At 43.7% G+C, this 22,314-nt stretch overlaps 1 protein-coding gene across 8 annotated transcripts in view; it reads left to right on the forward strand.

The window, feature by feature from the left end:
• Positions 1–22,314, forward strand: part of CACNA1G (calcium voltage-gated channel subunit alpha1 G) — a 380,651-nt gene that overhangs the window by 134,026 nt on the left and 224,311 nt on the right. For all 8 annotated transcript variants that reach the window (XM_056550710.1, XM_056550708.1, XM_056550703.1 and 5 more), the window contains exons 2-3: positions 5,689–5,801; positions 10,483–10,616. In XM_056550710.1, coding sequence (XP_056406685.1) covers positions 5,689–5,801; positions 10,483–10,616 — 247 coding nt within the window. The remainder of the gene's footprint in view (positions 1–5,688; positions 5,802–10,482; positions 10,617–22,314) is intronic.

Here is a 22,314-nt window from a genome sequence, read left to right on the forward strand (position 1 = left end):
GGGGCCCGGGGCCCTTACTGGAGTACTGGCTGTACCCCCCTAATGGCGGCCCTGGCTGCATACAAGGTCCTGATACTAGTATCAGGCCCTTGTATGCAAGTGTGCATGGGCGGCCCGACCGCGCTCCAGTCTATAAGAACAGGTCAGTGCCGGCCCCAGGGTGAGCGGCCTAACGGGAATTTTCCTGATATCCCGGTGGGCCAGTCTGGCCCTGCAGATCAATGTGGTTCTATGAAACCACATTGATCTGTATGAGGAATCTAATGATTCCTCCTAAAAGTTTAAAAAAAAAAGATGAATAAAAAGTTTAAATAGGCACTGTCAGAGACATAACCTTTTGATATGTTGTAAAGCATGCAAAACCAATAGGTTTTGCAATTGCTTTCAATAGAAAATGTTCAGTATTTCATACTGAAAAAGCCAGTCACACAACTGCCCCTCCTGCCTGCTTGGACACATTCCTGCTGTGTCCATGCATCATCACCTATGTCATGGACACACTTCCTTGATTGACAGCTATGAGTGCAGGGCTCATACCTGGAGGAAAAATCCTCCCACTGTCAGCTTGTGTCCCGCTACTGTCAGTGAGGACATGCTGGGAATTGTAGTTTTGCTAATGCTAGGGGAGATGTGAGCAGACAGGATACTGAGGGAGGGGGCGGAAACCTGCACAGTGAGACCACGCCCCCTCCCTTTGAGAGAAATTCAAACTAGTGAGCTAAATTAAAAGTGTAATAAAAAAATAAATAAAAGTGCTAGACACATAAAAATGAATATGGTCAGAATTAGGTACTGAGTGATATATAAAAAAAATTTTTGGTTAGATCTGATGGGTATGCTTTAAAAAACACACCCATTAACCCCTTCCTTATTAAAAGTTTAAATCAACCCCCTTTTCCCAAATTGCATATAAAAAATATGTAACCATAATAAAAATAAACATATGGGGTATCGCCGCGTGCATAAATGTCAGAACTATAAAAATATATCTTTAATTAAGCCGCACGGTCAATGTCGTATGCGCAAAAAAATTCAAAAGTCCAAAATAGCTAAATTTTTGGTCACTTTTTATATCATGAAAAAATTTATAAAAAGCTATAAAAAAAAAAGTCAGATCAAAAGAAAAATGGTAACGGCAAAAACTTCAGATCACGGCGAAAAAAATTAGCCCTCATTCCGCCCCGTACACGGAAAAATGAAAAAGTTATAGGGGTCAGAAGAAGGCAATTTTAAACGTATAAATTTTCGTGCATGTAGTTTTCATTTTTTCCAGAAGGAAGACAAAATCAAAGCTATATAAGTAGGGTATTAATTTAATCGTATGGACCTACAGAATAAAAAAAAAAGGTGTAATTTTACCACAAAATGTACTGCGTAGAAATGGAAGCCCCCAAAAAGATTTGTTTCTCCGCTTTTGCCATAGATTTTTGGGTAAAATGAGTGATGTAATTACAAAGTAGAATTGGTGGCACAAAAAACAAGCCATCATATGGATTTTTAGGTGCAAAATTGAAAGAGTAATGATTTTTAAAAGGAGGAAAAAACAAAAGTGGAAAACCGTTCGGTCCTTAAGGGGTTAATAGCCATAAACTTTTTTAATTTCCATGTACAGAGCCATTTTGTTCCTATCTGGAGAATCGAGATAACATGTCCTATGAAGGATGACATTAAAAAGTACAATTGGTCCTGCAAAAAAGAAGCCTAAAGGCTTCTTTTTTGCAGGACCAATTGTACTTTTTAATGTCATCCTTCATAGGACATGTTATCTCGAATCTTTAGATTACAATTACAACGAATCTTTAGATTACAATTACAACGATACCCAGAAATCCATGATCTACATAGTTTCCTCATGTTTTACCAGTAAATTTTTTTTTTTTTTACTTTTTATTTTATTAGTATGATTAAAATTGCCCTGTATTTTTATTGGTACCATTTGGGCCTTGATCAGACTTTTTGATCACTTTTTATTTCATTTTTTTAGAATGTGAGGTGACCAAAATACACAATTCCAGCAATTTTTTAATTTTTTTTTGTTTATGCCACCACCAGTGACTGATAGAGCTCCCATTTAGAGGCTGCTGTCAACTGTGACAGCAGCTCCTAAGCAGTAAGTAACCAGTTGCAGTAATTTCAGCACCCCAGCTATTAGTGGCAGCTCGAGTCAAGACAGGAGCCCGCTCATACACCCTTAAAGGGGTACTCCGGTGGAAAACATTTTTTTCTTAATGAACTGGTGCCAGAAAGTTAAACAGATTTGTAAATTGCTTCTATTAAAATTTTTTTTACCCTTACAGTACTTTAAGCAACTGTATGCTCCAGAGGAAATTATTTAGTTTTTTAATTTATTTTTTGTCTTGCCCACAGTGCTCTCTGCCGACACCTCTGTCCGTGTCAGGAACTCTCCAGAGCAGCATAGGTTTGCTATGGGGATTTTCTCCTGCTCTGGACAGTTCCTAATACGGGCATCAGGTGTCAGCAGAGAGCACTGTGGTCAACACAAAAAAGAAATTCAAAAAGAGAAACATTTCCTCTGTAGCATACAGCTGCTAAAAAGTACTGGAAGGGTAAAGATTTTTTTTTAATAGAAGTCACTTACAATTCTGTTTAACTTTGTGGCACCAGTTGATTTAAATAAAATATATGTTTTCCACCGGAGTACCCCTTTAATTGTTCCATGAGGGATTAAATCCGTCATAGGTCGTGAAGGGGTTAAACGAATGGAGAGGATAGCTTCAGCAAGAACGCCGGTTTCACGTGACGCAGGACACAGGATGCCGACAGGTAAGTAAAAGCAAGTAGTGACAAGTAGTCACTACTTGCTTTTACTTACCTGTGGGCATCCTGTGTCCTTCGCCACGTGAAACCGGCGTTCTCGCTGAAGCTATCCTCTCCATTTGTTTTCAATTGGGCCGGTAGGCTGCGGACACCATACGTATATGTGCTCACCATTGTTGTGTATGTGGGTACACAACTATCTCAGGTGAGCGGCTAAATATAGCATACAATATACCATACAGGTTTTTATTTGATTACATCACGGAGCACTGTATCCCCCCTTGTCTTTGTGAAGGGGTTACAGGCTATGGACACCTTTGAACTGTTTTTTTTTTATTGTTAATTTGTTTGCTGTATAAAGTGACTTTCTAAGGCTGTATTCAAGGCTGGCATGAATTTGCGCAAGAAATAAAAAGTCATGTTTAATAAAAGAAACAAAGTAGGTCTGGTGACTCAGTTCATGGCATTTTTTGACTGCACCGACCCCATTAAATCCAATGACCCTAATGGAGTCAAATAGTGACTCAGTTCGGGCCATTTTCACAGTGTGCTTTGGACACAGCAGACCCCATTTTTCAGTCTGTGCCAAAAGTCAGATAATGATTAGAAAGGAGTCACATTGGGGTTATTTAGCCTGGAGAAAAGACATCTTAGGGGGATCTGATCACAATGTACAAATATATGAATGGACAGTACAGAGATCTTTCTAGTGATCTTTTTATACCTAGGCCGGTAACCATAACAAGGGGGCATCCTCTATGTCTAGAGGAAAGAAGGATTCACCATCATCACAGAGATTCTTTACTGTAAGAGCAGTGAGACTATGGAACTCTCTGTCACATGATGTTGTGATGTCTGACTCAATAAAGTTCAATGTTTTTCTGGAAAAATATAATATTACAGGTTATGGATACTAGACTTTTGGGGACAGGGACAAATGGGATCAGCCTCATGGGGGCTTTTTTGCCTTCCTCTGGATCAACACAGTAGGGTTTTAGGTTGAAATTGATGGACTCTTTTTTTAACTTTACAAACTATGAGGGAGATTTATCAAAATCTGTGCAGAGGAAGTTTCACAGTTGCCCATAGCAACCAATCAGATTGCTTCTTTCATTTTGAAAAATGCCTCTGAAAAATGAAAGCTGAAATCTGATTGGTTGCTATGGGCAACTGGTCATCTTTTCCTCTGCACAAGATTTTATAAATACCCAATTACGTTACTATGTATCTAGGACGGTGAATCCATTTGGTTAATTGGAATGAATGGGGCCCATGCCAATCCAAGCACGGATACGTCGGCAGAAGATTTTTATCTTTTTCCGATACCAGGGCCAATTTGTCTTGCACAAAACGTGATGTGGATGCACCCTAACTCATTCATTGCAAATTCTGTTTGAGGGAATGTTATTTGTTGCTGAACTAGACACGTGGATGTAGCGTGCTATTTGAATGGATTACAAGTGAAGAAAAGTGCAAGTCTCTGCTCATCTAGTGTAAATTGTGTTGTAAAAATCTTTTAACATCTAGTGCGGAATGAGTTATAAATTGATCACTAATTTATTGAAAAGCTCTAGGACTGTTATCTATATGTACACTTGTTTTTATTGTTCTACGGACGATCAGGTGGGTTGGATCATCTATCCCGTGGACAGCTTACCTAAAAGGTTTAGATGGACTTTTTTTTAGCGGGGTACTCCGCTGCTCAGCGTTTGGAACAAAATGTTCCGAATGCTTAGAGGCGACACCGGGAGCTCGTGACGTCATAGCCCCACCCCCTCATGACGTCACGCCCTTTCCCATAGACTTGCATTGAGGGGGTGGGGCGTGACGACATGAGTTGCGGGGCTATGACGTCACAAGCTCCCGGTCTCAGACGGTGGAATGCCCGCACAGAAAATTTCAGTGCGGACATTCCATCAACAGCAGAGCACCAGCAGACAGCAATGTAGAAAGAATAGACCTGTCTATTCTTTCTGTAGACTGCGGAATCAGGATTTCTGCAGGCAAAACCATCTGCCAGAGAAATTCTGCCATGTGCACTGTGCAGCAGAATCCCATTGAAATCAATCTGTATGGAAATTCCATCATATGAACATAGCCTAATTCTTTAAATCAATTTAGCAGAGTTTGTAGATTTCCCTTCAGCTTACTGACATCATTGAATAGTAATTGCCTCTAGATTATCCATAGTAATATGATGTATGAAGGGCAATTTCATATAATCTTCATATGCAGTAGATAAGATAAACCAAGACATCCGCACTCACCGCAGGGCACGGGACTCGAAGCTCCTAAATGGAAACGCCGGTGGAACAGGACTGCAGAGATGCGTGGGCGCTCAGAGGCAATCACCGCTAATTTCGCGCAGCACGCGCTTCTTCCGGCCTAGGTCGGAAGAAGTGCTTGCTGCGCAAAATTACCGGTGATTGCCTCTGAGCGCCCACGCATCTCTGCAGTCCCGTTCCATCGGCGTTTCCATTTAGGAGCTTTGAGTCCTGTGCCCTGCGGTGAGTGCGGTTGTCTTGGTTTATCTTATCTACTGCATAGTTACCAAAGTCTGTCCTTTGTCGTGCATCCTAGCACCATCATAGACTCTTCACTGAGTGGCTACATATGCCGCGCTGCTATTCCGTTCCAGCCAAGGATTTAAACCCCTATTAGTCCGTGACTGGTGGTGCTGTCTCTGTATCTGGTTACACTCATATTATCTTCAGTATGTAAGCATGTATAAAAATGACACACCGCCATGGCAAATGCGTCTGGAAGAGGTTAGTACATTACAACTACTACTGAAATATTGGTACATACAGTTCTTTCTTAAAAGTTTGACTGAATCAATAATAAAATTGCAGGATTATTATGTTGACTAAGTAATTCCGTAAAAGTTTTCCTTGACTTTTCTGTCCTCTACCTGGTTTGAACGCTTCAGTATGCTGGTCATCCTCCTGAACTGTGTCACCTTGGGAATGTTCCATCCTTGTGAAGACATCGCCTGCGATTCCCAGCGCTGCAAAATTCTACAGGTTAGCACATTATTGCCTCGGAATATTGTGTGTTTTTATTTTTTGATGTGACTGGAATGAGTAAGTTTGTGCCGGAGTGTTAATTTATTCATGGATCCAGTCTGTTCTCACCTCCAGAAATCTGTATTCATGTGTTTAAGAATGTGCATTATTATCAAGGGCACTTTAATCAAGATGCAACCCATGTGTCTGCTATGGAGCCAGTGGTGAGGGTCCCACCATCTCAGATTAGCCTCACCTTAGACCCATGTTGCAGTGTAAAAACGTGCAGGACTCTCCTTCTTCACAATCGCTGCAACTATAGTACACAAGGGATGAGTGAAATAGCTTGAGGGTCACATCCCCCGATATGGTTTGAGAAGAATGGAAATGGGTGAGGGGGGGGGGGGGGGTACTTCATTTCTTTTAGCATATAAATCAGGCTGCAACAATTGATGAAAAAGATAACACATGAAATATTCCTGTTATGCGATTTTAATTAAAAATATCTTTAAATGGACACTAAAAGAAAATGGAAGAATGCTCTATAGTGTAAAACTGCCTATACGTAATCTACCAATGTTAATAGGAACTCTTACTGTAGGAGGTTGTGTGTACTCACACACAACAATGAGCAATAAGACCAGGTCTACAGCCTCCCGAACCAAACAAACAATAGCAGGTGAAGACTTCAGGGGAAAAGGTGGGTTTCAACGGCGCTGACCAGGAGCAGGCACGTCACGTAAGGTAAAAAGATTTATTGGATAAAAGAATGCAGTGTGTTTCATTTATCCAATAATTCTTTTTACCTTACCTGACGTGCCTGCTCCTGTTCAGCGCTGTTGAAACCCACCTCTTCCCTGGAAGTCTTCACCTGCTTTAAATGGACACTGTCATTTTAACTGTTACAATGGTAGCTAGTTGCTATACTGCAGAACCAAGCTTTACTTTTAAAAGTCAACTCTTCTGGTCTTAATAATGACTCCAGACTCCTACATACCCCCAGGACTTATGGTAAGGCAGAATAGTGGGACCAAACAGCAGAAAATTCATACAAGCTTGTCAGAAGTAAAAGCTAATGATAACTCGCCACTAGATGTTGATAATGAAAATTGTAGTCTTGCAGGTAGTAGTAGTCTTGCAGGATGACTCAAATAATGTGAAAACTCATAACAGGACAACACAGACTGCCAAAAATATCTGAAAACAACAAGACCAGAAAACCGTTTAAAAAAATCTCTGAATTACGTAGGAGAAACTTCCAAAACCAAATGCTAAAACCCACAAAAGACAAACAGGACAGGACACAGGCAGAACATGGCACCAGAACTCTCACTGTAACCTGCAGTCTATGCTACCAAAACTGCACTTATGAATACAGAATGGCCAAGAGAGAGACACACATACACATAAGGTTCACAGCAACAAACCAACCAGTATAAGGCTAGGTTCAAGATTTGTGCCTCTGAGGCACAGATATGTCATAAAAATGTCAAAATTACATGCCACAGTGTTGGTACTTGGACAGGCAGGGGCCCCATTCATTTAAATTGCCCGAATGTAGTCAGCAAGTGACTATGTTCAGGCATTTTCCCAATGTTCTTGTCACGATGCCGGCTGGCAGGAGGTGGATCCTCTGTGCCAGAGAGGGATTGGCGTGGACCGTGCTAGTGGACCGGTTCTAAGTCACTACTGGAATTCACCAGAGCCCGCCGCTAAGCGGGATGGTCTTGCTGCGGCGGTAGTGACCAGGTCGTATCCGCTAGCAACGGCTCAACCTCTCTGACTGCTGAAGATAGGCGCGGTACAAGGGAGTAGACAGAAGCAAGGTCGGACGTAGCAGAAGGTCGGGGCAGGCAGCAAGGATCGTAGTCAGGGGCAACGGCAGGAGGTCTGGAACACAGGCTAGGAACACACAAGGGAACGCTTTCACTAGGCACAAGGGCAACAAGATCCGGCGAGGGAGTGCAGGGGAAGTGAGGTATATATATGGAGTGCACAGGTGAACACACTAATTACAACCACTGCGCCAATCAGCGGCGCAGTGGCCCTTTAAATCGCAGAGACCCGGCGCGCGCGCGCCCTAGGGAGCGGGGCCGCGCGCGCCGGGACAGGACCGACGGAGAGCGAGTCAGGTACGGGAGCCGGGGTGCGCATCGCGAGCGGGCGCCACCCGCATCGCGAATCGCATCCCGGCTGGAGGCGGTATCGCAGCGCACCCGGTCAGTGGATCCGACCGGGGCGCTGCAGTAACGAGAGTGTAGCGAGCGCTCCGGGGAGGAGCGGGGACCCGGAGCGCTCGGCGTAACAGTTCTGAGTTTTGTCTCAGAGTAAAAAGTGCCACGTTTCTCAGTCCGAGCGAAAACTTTTATATGCTCAGGAAATGACACGTATGTAGTCACTAGCTAGTACTACACACAGACTTTTGAAATGAATGGGGCCCGTGCCTGTCTGAGCATAGACATGTTGGCATCTCATTTTGACATTTTTCTGATGTATCCATGCCTCGGAGACACAAATCGTTGTGTGAACGAGGTCTAACCAGTGCTGAAAACCATTAAATGGATTCTTGATAACTGAAGAATTGCCTCAAGCAACAAAAACTAAATATCAACTAACTGCCCATATAACGCTATAGAGATGGCAGACAAAGGGAAAGGGCAGTGAAAGAGATTAAGATGCTGAAGTTGAAAGCTCAAGTGAGTATTGTTTCACACCCAATGTTGGATTCACAGCATCACTGCTCAGTACTGCTCTATAATGTTCTCCATGTGGCTGTTGCTTCTGAGGATAATTATAACACATGTTTGACACTGTAAAATATTTGACTAGAGCTTTCAGCATCCCTATGTCTCCCTTCTCCTCCCTATAAACCTATATGGGAAGCATATGCTAGTACAAAAACAAAACTATAAAAACAGATTGGGATTCTTCCTCTGGTAATAATGTATGGTCTGAGGCCTACTACACAAATGAGTGTTTACTGAGCTTTGTCAGTAGTGCTACCATATAGGCACACTCTATATTCTGCGTGACAGATTCAGTGTGCTGCAACTGGATGCCAGTTCCACTATGCATACCCTGGAAGGGCCTAGCCAAAGATACAACATGATCCAACACATGCCAAATTGTGATCAGTATTGGACTTTACTTTTACATACAGATCACAATTTGGCACATGTTGGATCGTGTTCTACTTTTGGTAGCAGTGCCACGCAAAAAAAAAAAATGTTCTTTTTCTTCAAGTCTTCTTCTGTGGAAAGCAAGTAACCTGATCTGTCATTGACCTGATAATTTGTTTCATCTATTGAAATGGATTATAGCAGCGAATTAAAAGTAAAAAGTCACTATAGAAAGCAGGGAGAAAAAGTAAAATATAAGTGGAGCAAGAGTCATTTTTATCTAATAAGACATATAACAAAGTGTTTTATATTCATTCATGCAAAGTTTGTTAAAAGGAATGTCATCGTTTAAATAGGAACTATATAGTCTAACAACTAATAATACTTATACATAGCCCTTAGACCTTACTGAACCCTATCAAAAACTGTTCTGTCATTTATAAAGCACAGTGAAGTAGAACTGCCTATGGTCTGACAACAAAGCATGCTTCTGCCATTTCAGGACATCGAAGTAGGAGTAGAAGAACACTGACTACAATTTCTAAAAATACCGCAGCATAAAATCTTATAAGATACAACTAACAGCAGAAATGTAAAAAATAAAATAAGCTGAACTGTCGTTTGTGCAGTGAGGATCATTGGCCATATGTATAGGATCGCAGTAGATCTTCTTGATGTATTTTGTCCAGTTGACATTGATGAACATGTGTCCCTTATATCCAAACAATTTTATTTCTATGTAGAGCCTTGTGGATAATAGTGACATCTGCAAGACTTCTTATTTGAAACAGAAAGAAAAGGACCTGCAGTGTTAAAGTCAAGGAAAATACAGAATATAGAATGAAGCTCTAATATAGTGATGGCCAAATAGTAGATCTAACAGCAGGGAATAGTAGATCTCAATGTTAGGCCACTATGGCAATTTTCTGTAGAATTCTATGTAATAGTGGAAAAAACTGCCTCCTCGTGGGTTCTGTTGTGTTTCTAATAAAAGGCTCATTGTTGCATAACATATGGACTCTTGAGGTTAAATAAGTACTTCTAAGGCTCTATTCATAATGTGTCTTAGTCCTAAATGTGCCTGGAGATTGTAGCAAACATTTCTGTACGGCATCTTTCACTCAATGAATGCCAAAAGTGTTTCGGTGTGGGGCTGTTGGGCTGGGATATGTCTTTATACATTTTTTTAACCAAAGTAGAAACGCATTGTCAGCTACAGAGGCCTCCTTCTTCCCATGTGCCCTGGGTACCCGGGCACATGGGAATGAACCCTTAGTAAGAAGAAAGCTCTTACATGAGTCTCTTAACCATAATTTAGCTTGGGCATTGCAGAACACTGAGGTCTTCTAGGCAACTCATCGAATCATCCATTGTAAACATTGGTGACCTGTGGTTGGTTACATTTTTACAAGCTGACAGAAGACGGTAAATATTTTCTGTCTTCTGTCAGCTTGTAAAATATTTCTATGCACAAGTGATTGTTTTATTCTTCATTCTAGGGAAAGTTTTCTCTATTGTTTATGCATTTGTTCCTATTAGCTATTATAGTGTTTTATGTTTCCTTCCTCCTTTTAATGCAGGGATTTGATGACTTCATTTTTGCATTTTTTGCGGTGGAGATGATTATCAAAATGTTTGCTCTGGGAATATTTGGACCAAAATGCTACCTGGGGGATACCTGGAATCGTCTAGATTTTTTCATAGTTATCGCAGGGTAAGTGCTGTTTTTGTGTTTACTAAATTTGTATCACTTCAATAATGTTCCTTTTGAAATAGGATTTTATCAGAATGGTTTTAAAAATTTCACCCAACTAAAACTATTTTCGAGGTATGATGTAAAAATTATGTAAATAAATTAAATGCTGCAAAAAAGTGTGTTAAAATATGCTTTATGAACTCCAGAACCATCCATGTAACAGCTGTATGCTTTCTGTCAAAAATACGATCAAACCCATTAGAATAAAGCTTACGATATACTGTTATTACATTGAGCTGTAATAAAGAAGAAAATAGGCAGTTAAAACATGTAAATTTGTAACACGAATGTAAGCTAGTCACAAGATGGCAGAAGCTTTAGCAGTTGTCCTTCCAAGGTGCTAACTTTGCCTACCAGTACTAAGATAGCCCCAGTACTTGCAGTAGAGATGAATTGTAGGACAATCAAACAGCCACAAGAAACAAAGCAATCAAAGCACATATCTACAAAAAACAAGAAATGCAACTCGCCAGTAGATAACAGATACTAAATGTTGATGGAACAAGTAATGACAATGACAGTGAGTAGTTGAAGAAGAAGAAAACATTAGTTACCTGTCCCTAATCTTTCCCTACAACTGTCCCTAAACTCTAAACTTAACACCAGATGCCACTAAGCCTTACTGTCCCTACAAATATCACTATGATAAACCTAATCTGAAAACTATCCTTGACAGAGCAACAAGCAGATACTAGGATCCAGAGACGAGAGCAAAAATAAACTAAATTAAAATAAAATAAACTGAATCATGGAACTTACAAAATACAGACACCAGAACTAAACAATGATAAATCAGGAACTGACTGAAAATCTAGGAACAAACTAGACTAGGACAAGGCACTACAAACACAAAAGGAATACTGGTAACAAACAACAGAGAACATGCAGTGTAATCTGCATCATACTGCAAAAGCCAAGGCTATCAGGAACTCAAACTTTAAACTAGTCCCGAGCTGAGCAGAACAGTTGATCCAGATGCGGAGTAAAGATTTATCCATTGACAAATCCCTTACAAGGGAATGTGTTATCAGAAAATGACCTTTTTTTTTGTCTATATTATTAAATAATTCTTAAATCTTGCAGTTTTCAATTTGACCACTAAGTCTAAAACTAAGCTAAGCTAAGCCTATCTTATTGTTATCATCACATGCAGGAATACAATAAGAGGTGGCACCAGCCCATAGATAGACAGGATAAGTTAAATTACTTTAGGTGCTGGTTATAGCTTGTCTCCTTCTCCTCCCTTCATAATGCACTGGTCACGGCTGGGTATGGTGAAGGGAAATATGGAATGAGAAAATTGAGAGGACAGTGGCTTGCAAAATCCTGCGGGCAATAATTCCTTAAAGGGTAGCTCCCACCATCCTATATTTTTTTTTCTGTCCCTGCCTATTTCCCATCTCTCCCTAACCCCCTCCCTGCTATATTAAAAAGGTATTTTTGTCTGTCTGGTAGTGTGCTCACTACCAGGCAGACTTCCCCAGCAGGCAGATGTTACTGATTATAATATGGCAGTCCAGCTCACCTCACCGTTGATCAAGGATCCGCACTCAGCCAGGTGCCCAATCTTGTAGCAAAAGAAGAAATGATCCAGCAAACTATAAATCCAACTTTATTGACGGCACGAGTAAAATCAGTACAACAACCCAGGCATATCAGACGCATTTCAGGTGCATGTGCACCCTTCGTCAGTGATAACGTCACTGTCACGATTCGGCTGGCAGGAGGTGGATCCTCTGTGCCAGAGAGGGATTGGCGTGGACCGTGCTAGTGGACCGGTTCTAAGTTACTACTGGTATTCACCAGAGCCCGCCGCAAAGCGGGATGGTCTTGCAGCGGCGGTAGTAACCAGGTCGTATCCACTAGCAACGGCTCAACCTCTCTGACTGCTGAAGATAGGCGCGGTACAAGGGAGTAGACAAGAGCAAGGTCGGACGTAGCAGAAGGTCGGGGCAGGCAGCAAGGATCGTAGTCAGGGGCAACGGCAGGAGGTCTGGAACACAGGCTAGGAACACACTAGGAAACGCTTTCACTGGCACAATGGCAACAAGATCCGGCGAGGGAGTGCAGGGGAAGTGAGGTATACATAGGGAGTGCACAGGTGAACACACTAATTAGACCAACTGCGCCAATCAGTGGCGCAGTGGCCCTTTAAATCGCAGAGACCCGGCGCGCGCGCGCCCTAGGGAGCGGGGCCGCGCGCGCCGGGACAGGACCGACGGAGAGCGAGTCAGGTACGGGAGCCGGGGTGCGCATCGCGAGCGGGCGCCACCCGCATCGCGAATCGCATCCCGGCTGGGGGCGGTATCGCAGCGCACCCGGTCAGTAGATCTGACCGGGGCGCTGCAGTAGCGAGGATGTTGCGAGCGCTCCGGGGAGGAGCGGGGACCCGGAGCGCTCGGCGTAACAGTACCCCCCCCCTTGGGTCTCCCCCTCTTCTTGGAGCCTGAGAACCTGAGGACCAGACTTTTGTCTAGGATGTTGTCCTCAGGTTCCCAGGATCTCTCTTCAGGACCACAGCCCTCCCAATCAACCAAAACATTTTTTTTCCCTCTGACCGTCTTGGAGGCCAGTATCTCCTTCACGGAGAAGATGTCAGAAGAACCGGAAACAGGAGTGGGAGAAACAAGTTTGGGAGAGAAACGGTTGATGATGAGTGGTTTAAGGAGAGAGACATGAAAGGCATTGGGAATACGAAGAGAAGGAGGAAGAAGAAGTTTGTAAGAGACAGGATTAATTTGGCACAAGATTTTGAAAGGACCCAGATAGCGTGGTCCCAGTTTGTAACTGGGGACACGGAAGCGGACATATTTAGCGGAGAGCCATACCTTGTCTCCGGGAGCAAAAATGGGGGAAGCTCTTCTTTTCTTATCGGCAAACTTTTTCATGCGAGAAGAAGCCTGTAAAAGAGAATTTTGGGTCTCTTTCCATATGGTGGAAAGATCACGAGTCACTTCATCCACAGCGGGCAAACCAGAGGGCAAGGGAGTAGGGAGGGGGGGAAGAGGGTGACGGCCGTACACCACGAAAAATGGGGATTTAGCAGAAGATTCAGAGACTCTGAAGTTGTACGAGAATTCGGCCCATGGTAGAAGATCTGCCCAGTCATCCTGGCGGGAGGAAACAAAATGCCGTAAATAGTCACCCAGGACCTGGTTAATTCTTTCTACTTGCCCATTGGATTGAGGATGATAAGCAGAAGAGAAGTTTAATTTAATCTTGAGTTGTTTACAGAGAGCCCTCCAGAATTTTGACACGAATTGGACGCCTCTATCCGAGACGATCTGCGTGGGCAAACCGTGAAGACGAAAAATGTGTACAAAAAATTGTTTTGCCAACTGAGGCGCTGAAGGAAGACCAGGAAGAGGAATAAAATGTGCCATCTTGGAAAATCGATCAACGACCACCCAAACAACAGTGTTGCCACGGGATGGGGGTAAGTCTGTAATAAAGTCCATACCAATCAGAGACCAAGGCTGTTCGGGGACAGGCAGAGGATGAAGGAGACCAGCAGGCTTCTGGCGAGGAGTCTTATCCCGGGCACAGACAGTACAAGCCCGCACAAAATCAACAACATCCGTCTCCAGAGTCGGCCACCAATAGAAACGAGAGATGAGTTGCAAGGACTTTTTGATGCCCGCATGGCCTGCGAGGTGGGAGGAGTGACCCCATTTGAGAATCCCGAGACGTTGGCGTGGAGAAACGAAGGTCTTCCCTGGAGGAGTTTGCCTGATGGAGACTGGAGAAGTGGAGATCAGACAGTCAGGAGGAATGATGTGTTGCGGAGAGACCTCTACTTCCGAGGCATCCGAGGAACGAGAGAGAGCATCGGCCCTAATGTTCTTGTCGGCAGGGCGAAAATGAATTTCAAAGTTAAGACGGGCAAAGAACAACGACCACCTGGCCTGGCGAGGATTCAGCCGTTGGGCAGACTGGAGATAGGAGAGATTCTTGTGATCGGTGTAAATGATAACTGGAAATTTTGATCCCTCCAGCAGATGCCTCCATTCCTCAAGTGCCAATTTAATGGCCAGTAGTTCTCGATCCCCGATGGAGTAGTTCCTCTCCGCCGGAGAGAAGGTCCTAGAAAAAAACCCACAAGTAACAGCATGCCCGGAAGAATTTTTTTGTAGAAGGACCGCTCCAGCTCCCACTGAGGAGGCATCAACCTCCAATAGGAAGGGTTTAGATGGGTCAGGTCTGGAGAGCACGGGAGCAGAAGAAAAGGCAGACTTGAGCCGTTTAAATGCGTCTTCCGCTTGGGGAGACCAGGACTTAGGATTGGCATTCTTCTTGGTTAAAGCCACGATAGGAGCCACAATAGTGGAAAAATGTGGAATAAATTGTCTGTAATAATTGGCGAACCCCAAAAAACGTTGGATAGCACGGAGTCCGGAGGGGCGTGGCCAATCTAAGACGGCAGAGAGTTTATCTGGGTCCATTTGTAGTCCCTGGCCAGAGACCAAGTATCCTAGGAAAGGAAGAGATTGACATTCAAACAGACATTTCTCCATTTTGGCATAAAGTTGATTGTCTCGAAGTCTCTGAAGAACCATGCGGACATGCTGGCGATGTTCTTCTAAGTTGGCAGAAAAAATCAGAATATCGTCCAGATACACAACAACACAGGAATATAAGAGATCACGAAAAATTTAATTAACAAAGTCTTGGAAGACGACAGGGGCGTTGCACAGGCCAAAGGGCATGACTAGATACTCAAAGTGTCCATCTCTGGTGTTAAATGCAGTTTTCCATTCGTCCCCCTCCCTGATGCGGATGAGATTATAAGCACCTCTTAAGTCCAGTTTGGTAAAGATGTGGGCACCTTGAAGGCGATCAAAGAGTTCTGAGATAAGAGGTAGGGGGTAGCGGTTCTTTACCGTGATTTTATTAAGTCCGCGGTAATCAATGCAAGGACGTAGGGAGCCATCTTTTTTGGACACAAAGAAAAATCCAGCTCCAGCAGGAGAGGAGGATTTGCGGATAAACCCCTTTTTTAAATTTTCCTGGATGTATTCAGACATAGCAAGAGTCTCTGGGGCGGACAGAGGATAAATTCTGCCCCGGGGTGGAGTAGTGCCCGGGAGGAGGTCAATAGGACAGTCATAAGGCCTGTGAGGAGGTAAAGTCTCAGCTTGTTTTTTGCAAAATACGTCAGCATAGTCCATATAAGCCTTAGGGAGGCCGGTTACAGGGGGACCCACAGGGTCACGGCAGGGAGTACTGGGAACCGGTTTAAGACAGTCCTTGAAACAAGAAGTACCCCAGCTCTTGATCTCTCCTGTGGACCAATCAAGGGTTGGGGAATGGCGTTGAAGCCACGGTAGTCCAAGGAGAATTTCGGAAGTGCAATTGGAGAGGACCAAAAACTCAATTTTTTCGTGATGAGGTCCTATGCACATTAGGAGGGGCTCCGTGCGGTAACGCACGGTACAGTCCAATCTTTCATTGTTAACACAATTGATGAAGAGGGGTCTGGCGAGACTGGTCACCGGGATGTTGAACCTGTTGATGAGAGAGGCCAAAATAAAATTTCCTGCAGATCCGGAATCCAAGAAGGCCATAGTAGAGAAGGAGAAGGTAGAGGCAGATATCCGCACAGGCACAGTAAGGCGTGGAGAAGCAGAGTTGACATCAAGAACAGTCTCACCTTTGTGCGGAGTCAGCGTACGTCTTTCCAGGCGGGGAGGACGGATAGGACAATCCTTCAGGAAGTGTTCGGTACCGGCACAGTACAGGCAAAGATTCTCCATGCGGCGTCGTGTCCTCTCTTGAGGTGTCAAGCGAGACCGGTCAACTTGCATAGCCTCCACGGCGGGAGGCACAGGAACGGATTGCAGAGGACCAGAGGAGAGAGGAGCCGGGGAGAAAAAACGCCTCGTGCGAACAAAGTCCATATCCTGGCGGAGCTCCTGACGCCTTTCGGAAAAACGCATGTCAATGCGAGTGGCTAGATGAATGAGTTCATGCAGGTTAGCAGGAATTTCTCGTGCGGCCAGAACATCTTTAATGTTGCTGGATAGGCCTTTTTTAAAGGTCGCGCAGAGGGCCTCATTATTCCAGGATAATTCGGAAGCAAGAGTACGGAATTGGATGGCGTACTCGCCAACGGAAGAATTACCCTGGACCAGGTTCAGCAGGGCAGTCTCAGCAGAAGAGGCTCGGGCAGGTTCCTCAAAGACACTTCGAATTTCCGAGAAGAAGGAGTGTACAGAGGCAGTGACGGGGTCATTGCGGTCCCAGAGCGGTGTGGCCCATGACAGAGCTTTCCCAGACAGAAGGCTGACTACGAAAGCCACCTTAGACCTTTCAGTAGGAAACTGGTCCGACATCATCTCCAAGTGCAGGGAACATTGCGAAAGAAAGCCACGGCAAAACTTAGAGTCCCCATCAAATTTATCCGGCAAGGATAGTCGTAGGCCGGAAGCGGCCACTCGCTGCGGAGGAGGTGCAGGAGCTGGCGGAGGAGATGATTGCTGGAGCTGTGGTAGTAGCTGCTGTAGCATCACGGTCAGTTGAGACAGCTGGTGGCCTTGTTGCGCTATCTGTTGCGACTGCTGGGCGACCACCGTGGTGAGGTCGGCGACAACTGGCAGTGGAACTTCAGCGGGATCCATGGCCGGATCTACTGTCACGATTCGGCTGGCAGGAGGTGGATCCTCTGTGCCAGAGAGGGATTGGCGTGGACCGTGCTAGTGGACCGGTTCTAAGTTACTACTGGTATTCACCAGAGCCCGCCGCAAAGCGGGATGGTCTTGCAGCGGCGGTAGTAACCAGGTCGTATCCACTAGCAATGGCTCAACCTCTCTGACTGCTGAAGATAGGCGCGGTACAAGGGAGTAGACAAGAGCAAGGTCGGACGTAGCAGAAGGTCGGGGCAGGCAGCAAGGATCGTAGTCAGGGGCAACGGCAGGAGGTCTGGAACACAGGCTAGGAACACACTAGGAAACGCTTTCACTGGCACAATGGCAACAAGATCCGGCGAGGGAGTGCAGGGGAAGTGAGGTATACATAGGGAGTGCACAGGTGAACACACTAATTAGACCAACTGCGCCAATCAGTGGCGCAGTGGCCCTTTAAATCGCAGAGACCCGGCGCGCGCGCGCCCTAGGGAGCGGGGCCGCGCGCGCCGGGACAGGACCGACGTAGAGCGAGTCAGGTACGGGAGCCGGGGTGCGCATCGCGAGCGGGCGCCACCCGCATCGCGAATCGCATCCCGGCTGGGGGCGGTATCGCAGCGCACCCGGTCAGTAGATCTGACCGGGGCGCTGCAGTAGCGAGGATGTTGCGAGCGCTCCGGGGAGGAGCGGGGACCCGGAGCGCTCGGCGTAACAGTCACCTCACTCAGGTGTCCCGTTAAATAGTACTCCTGATGGAAAGGAAATTTAACCCCTTCCTAGTGTCTTGGAGACTATCACATTAACCGGACTCCTGAGGAGGGAAAGCCACTAATACAATACACATGTAAGTAAAAGTAATGCTAAAATATTGATACAAAAGCGAAAAATTGCAGCATATGGCTCAATTAAACAAAACATAGATAGAAGATTAAATATAAATATGCGTGATTTTTGTAAACTTGTGGGTTGTACCAAGAGTGAGGTGGCTCTGCGGATTTAATAGTGAAACAGCAGTTCACGTTTGAGATTCATACCATTAGGAGAACTGGTTCCTAACGTGAGCTGCCAAAATGCTTCTCTTTCTAGAAATTTTCTCCGCATACAACCTCCTCTTGGTCCCAAAATGACACGCTCAATGGCATAAATACAAAAGTGCTTGACATTACCTCCATGATTTTTTTTTCGCTTGATCATTTCTTCTTTTGCTACAAGACGTCACTGATGCCTGCTGGGGCCGACACTTCTGCCCTTGGTTCATCTATCAAGGGTGCCTCCAGCTGTTTCACCATTACAACTCCCAGCATTACAACATCTATTGGCTGTCAGGGCATGCTGGGAGTTGAAGTGGGGAAACAGCTGGAGGCACCCTGTGTTGAAAACAATAAGTTAGGGCCATGGGCGCGGCGCTACCCCGTTCCCTCCAGCGCTAAATCCCCCTCCCCATGTTGACACCCCGATCCCTGCAACCCCATGTTGAAACCCCAACATGGGGTTGTATGTACTACAACATATCAAAAAAAGAAAAGTTGATGACAGTGCCTATTTAAAGAGCCCCCAATTATGAGATATGCTCATCTGGGGTTTATCTTGATAAAAGTGTGTCACCCCTCTGTATGGGGTCAGACGATCGATCTCGGGCTGCAGCCTGCAGAAACTGTCTGATCAACTGGGAGGCCAGCAAAGAGACGAGTAGATATATGCAGAAAAAATTGTGATTTGCGATGGCGCTGCCTTTTACAGACCACATAGGTATCAATCAGTTTAAAACATATCAATCACATTTATTGGCACATAAATATGAAGGGCAGACATTCAAGATGCGTTTCGGGGGCAAGTTCTCCCATTTCTCAATTGCAGACATTTCTGCAATTGAGAAAGTGGGAACTTGCCCCTGAAACATGTCATGAATGTCTGCACTTCCTATTTATGTGCCAATAAATGTGATTCAAATGTTTTAAACTGATTGACACCTATATGGTCTCTAAAAGGCAGCGCCTATTTTTTCTGCATATATCTACCCAATTCAGTATGGGCATAGGCTCTATATCCCATCTGTTGCACACTGGGTGCGTTTGATTGAAGCTGACATTCCCATGTATAGGGTCATTTATGAAGCCAGAGGAAAACCTAAGAAATTTGACCACATTTGGGAGCCTTGGCTAAGTGCGCATATGCTAGGCATAGGTGTAACTTGTTAAGGATGTTACTAATCCAGGTATAGAAGAAAATATGTAGAATTTTATCTCAGAATTCAAGAAACAACATATTTTCTTTTTATCATTTATTGTGAAAGCACATCTAAGTGTACAAAAAAGGTGTTGATACACACTCTACATAGACAATTAGTTAGCGACAATATACATAAATATTACATTTTAAACGGTAGAATATCAACTATTGGTATACAGAGCTCTGAGGTATGGGTTGGTAATAGTAAGGGGACCCTCCTCTGGCCCTTACTAAAAATAGTGCCTGCCTAATACCAGCAGGTCCCCTGTCCTTGTGACCGGAGCCTGCTCTGGAACCTCCTGTGTGTCCCTGGTGCTAGGGGAGGTTTGTCACTACTCCAAACCTACTAAACACATCACAGTCAGACCATTGGTTTTGGTGTAACCCAACAAGTGGTTGATGTCTACACAGTACGGTATTCCACACAATATGATACTTTTGACAGACAAGATTGTCAGACACGTTAGCAATAGTATATTGTAAATTCCATCTACTAATATGCAAGAGTATCCCAAATAACACTAATATAGTTATCCAACGCGTTTCGCCATGCTGTGTATTAACAGTTAGCTCATCAGGGATAATTAGGAAACACTCAATGGGTATAGTAGCCCATACATAAGGATGCAATGTAAAGCTTTAGTTGTGTGGATTGGGTGACATCTGTGCCTTACTATGACTTTGTATAAACTGCACTATGCTACTAGTCCTTACTGTCATCTTCTCTCTTCATGTCTTGCAGAAAAGTCTGTATTTTAAGGCCTCCCAGCCCATGTTTAGAGTTTTTTATTTTGTGTATTGTTATTGTTTTTATTTGTTGTGTTGTTTATTGTTTAAAAAGTGTATAAATAAACACTTTAACAACACTGTGGTCACAGAGCATCCCTAGAAAACTTTTCCATACTACTCTATTCTATTTCTTTCCTATGTCCATGGAACTGCTGTCAAATAACTCTAAATGTTGTTAACAGAGCAGAAAATATTCTTCATCATGCAGTAAACAACGTAAATAATACACTAAACAATTCCCGCTCATCTGAGCACTAAGTAAACATGAAACAGCACCCCTAGCTGTTACTTGTTGAGTATAGTGCAACAGGCTATCATGATACCCAGACTTGGTCTTCTTGACTCCTACAGGCCTAGAATGCTTGTCTCTTCTCAAACTGAAAGTCATTCTCTGGGAAGGTCAACCATGTCTCTTTTCATAGTCATACACAGTGTTTACTGACGGGAGAGCTGCATGAACAATCGCTGGATCGGTGGGGGTCTGAACACTCAGACCCTGACCTATCAAAACTTTTGACTAGACTTGTCAAAATTTTCTTAAAGCAACTGATACACTTTAAGAATACAGATATGCACAAAAATTTATTATTCAAATAAAAAAAATCATGTGTCTCTTATTAACATTTACAGGTAAAATAAAGATCATAAACAGGATAGCCAGCCTAGATGGAGGGATCTTGTTAGTAGTGTTCTGACCTTACAACATTAACCTGAATAGATTGAAAAGAAGTCACATTTTCACAAGATTTATACAAGATTTATATTAAGTTCACATAGAGGCATCATTGTCTTTTGTACAGCCGTAGCAGATGGCATTGACATTAACATCAACTATGCATTGTGTTGATTAGAATATGTAATGTACAAAGATCTGCTACTGTTTTTTTTTTATGTATTTGATATGATACTTAAAGAGAAACTGACAGCTTGCTCACCCGCACTAAACTCAGTATATTGTGTTATAATGTGGGTGAAGAACTTTAAAAAGAAGGGTTACTAAGTAAGGTTAAGTATTTCCTGTGTTTTGGAAGAGGGGAGGGAGCTCACCCAGCTCCCCTGCCTCATCAATGTTCCCAGCCCTTTCCTGAATATGCAAACAAACATCTTCATTCTCACATTGGTGAGGTGAGAGCCAACGGGGGGGAATATGCGCAGGCGCCACTACCTCCCTACACCTGGAATGTCTTTCATGGGTAATATAATTGTGATGATGTCTGATGCACTGACCATAATTATATCACCTGTGAAGACTAAGGAAATCCAGAAAACATGACCTGCTGGGGGTACTTGAGGACCGCGCTTGGAAATCACTGGCTTAGACCACCCATATCTCTAGATCTCAGAATTTCTGAAATGTTCTCTTGGAAATTCTATATAGCTGAGAATAATGATTCTATTAAGAATTGTGAGTTAATGGTATTGAAACTTGCTGTGGAAGAATGGTGATAGAATGGCAGAGTTCTACATGACTAGAAGGTAACATGGACAGACATGATGGAATAAACCTCCTTAGGGATCTTATTATTCTGCACAATCATGAGCCAATACAGCTCTAGTATCAACCCAACAATATCTATTGGCTTATATGAGCAACAATTCCAGTGAAAGACATAGTTTTCTTGTAATGTATATTCTAATCTTATCCCCTTTTCAGCATTAATTTATTAGACTGCAAAGAGGCATATATAGAGACAGTTGTACATAGTTAGTAGGGTTAAAAAAGACAAAAGTCCATCAAGTTCAATATAAAACTCTGTGTTGATCCAATGGAAGGCAAAGAAAAAGAAAAAAAAAACCCTAATAAGGCAATTGGCATTTGCCCCATACTGGGGGATTCTTTCCTAACTCCAAATCAGAATAAATCCCTAGTTCCTTCCCCCAGAAATCTAATATTCATAAAGAGTCCCACAGTCTCACTGCTCTTACTGTAAAGAATCCCTGTCTGTGATGATGGTGAAACCTTCTTTCCTCTAGACATAGAGGATGTCCCCTTGTCATGGTTACCGGCCTAGGTATAA

The sequence above is a fragment of the Hyla sarda genome, chromosome 13 (genome assembly GCF_029499605.1).
Source record: "Hyla sarda isolate aHylSar1 chromosome 13, aHylSar1.hap1, whole genome shotgun sequence".
NCBI classification, from domain to species: Eukaryota; Metazoa; Chordata; class Amphibia; order Anura; family Hylidae; genus Hyla; species Hyla sarda.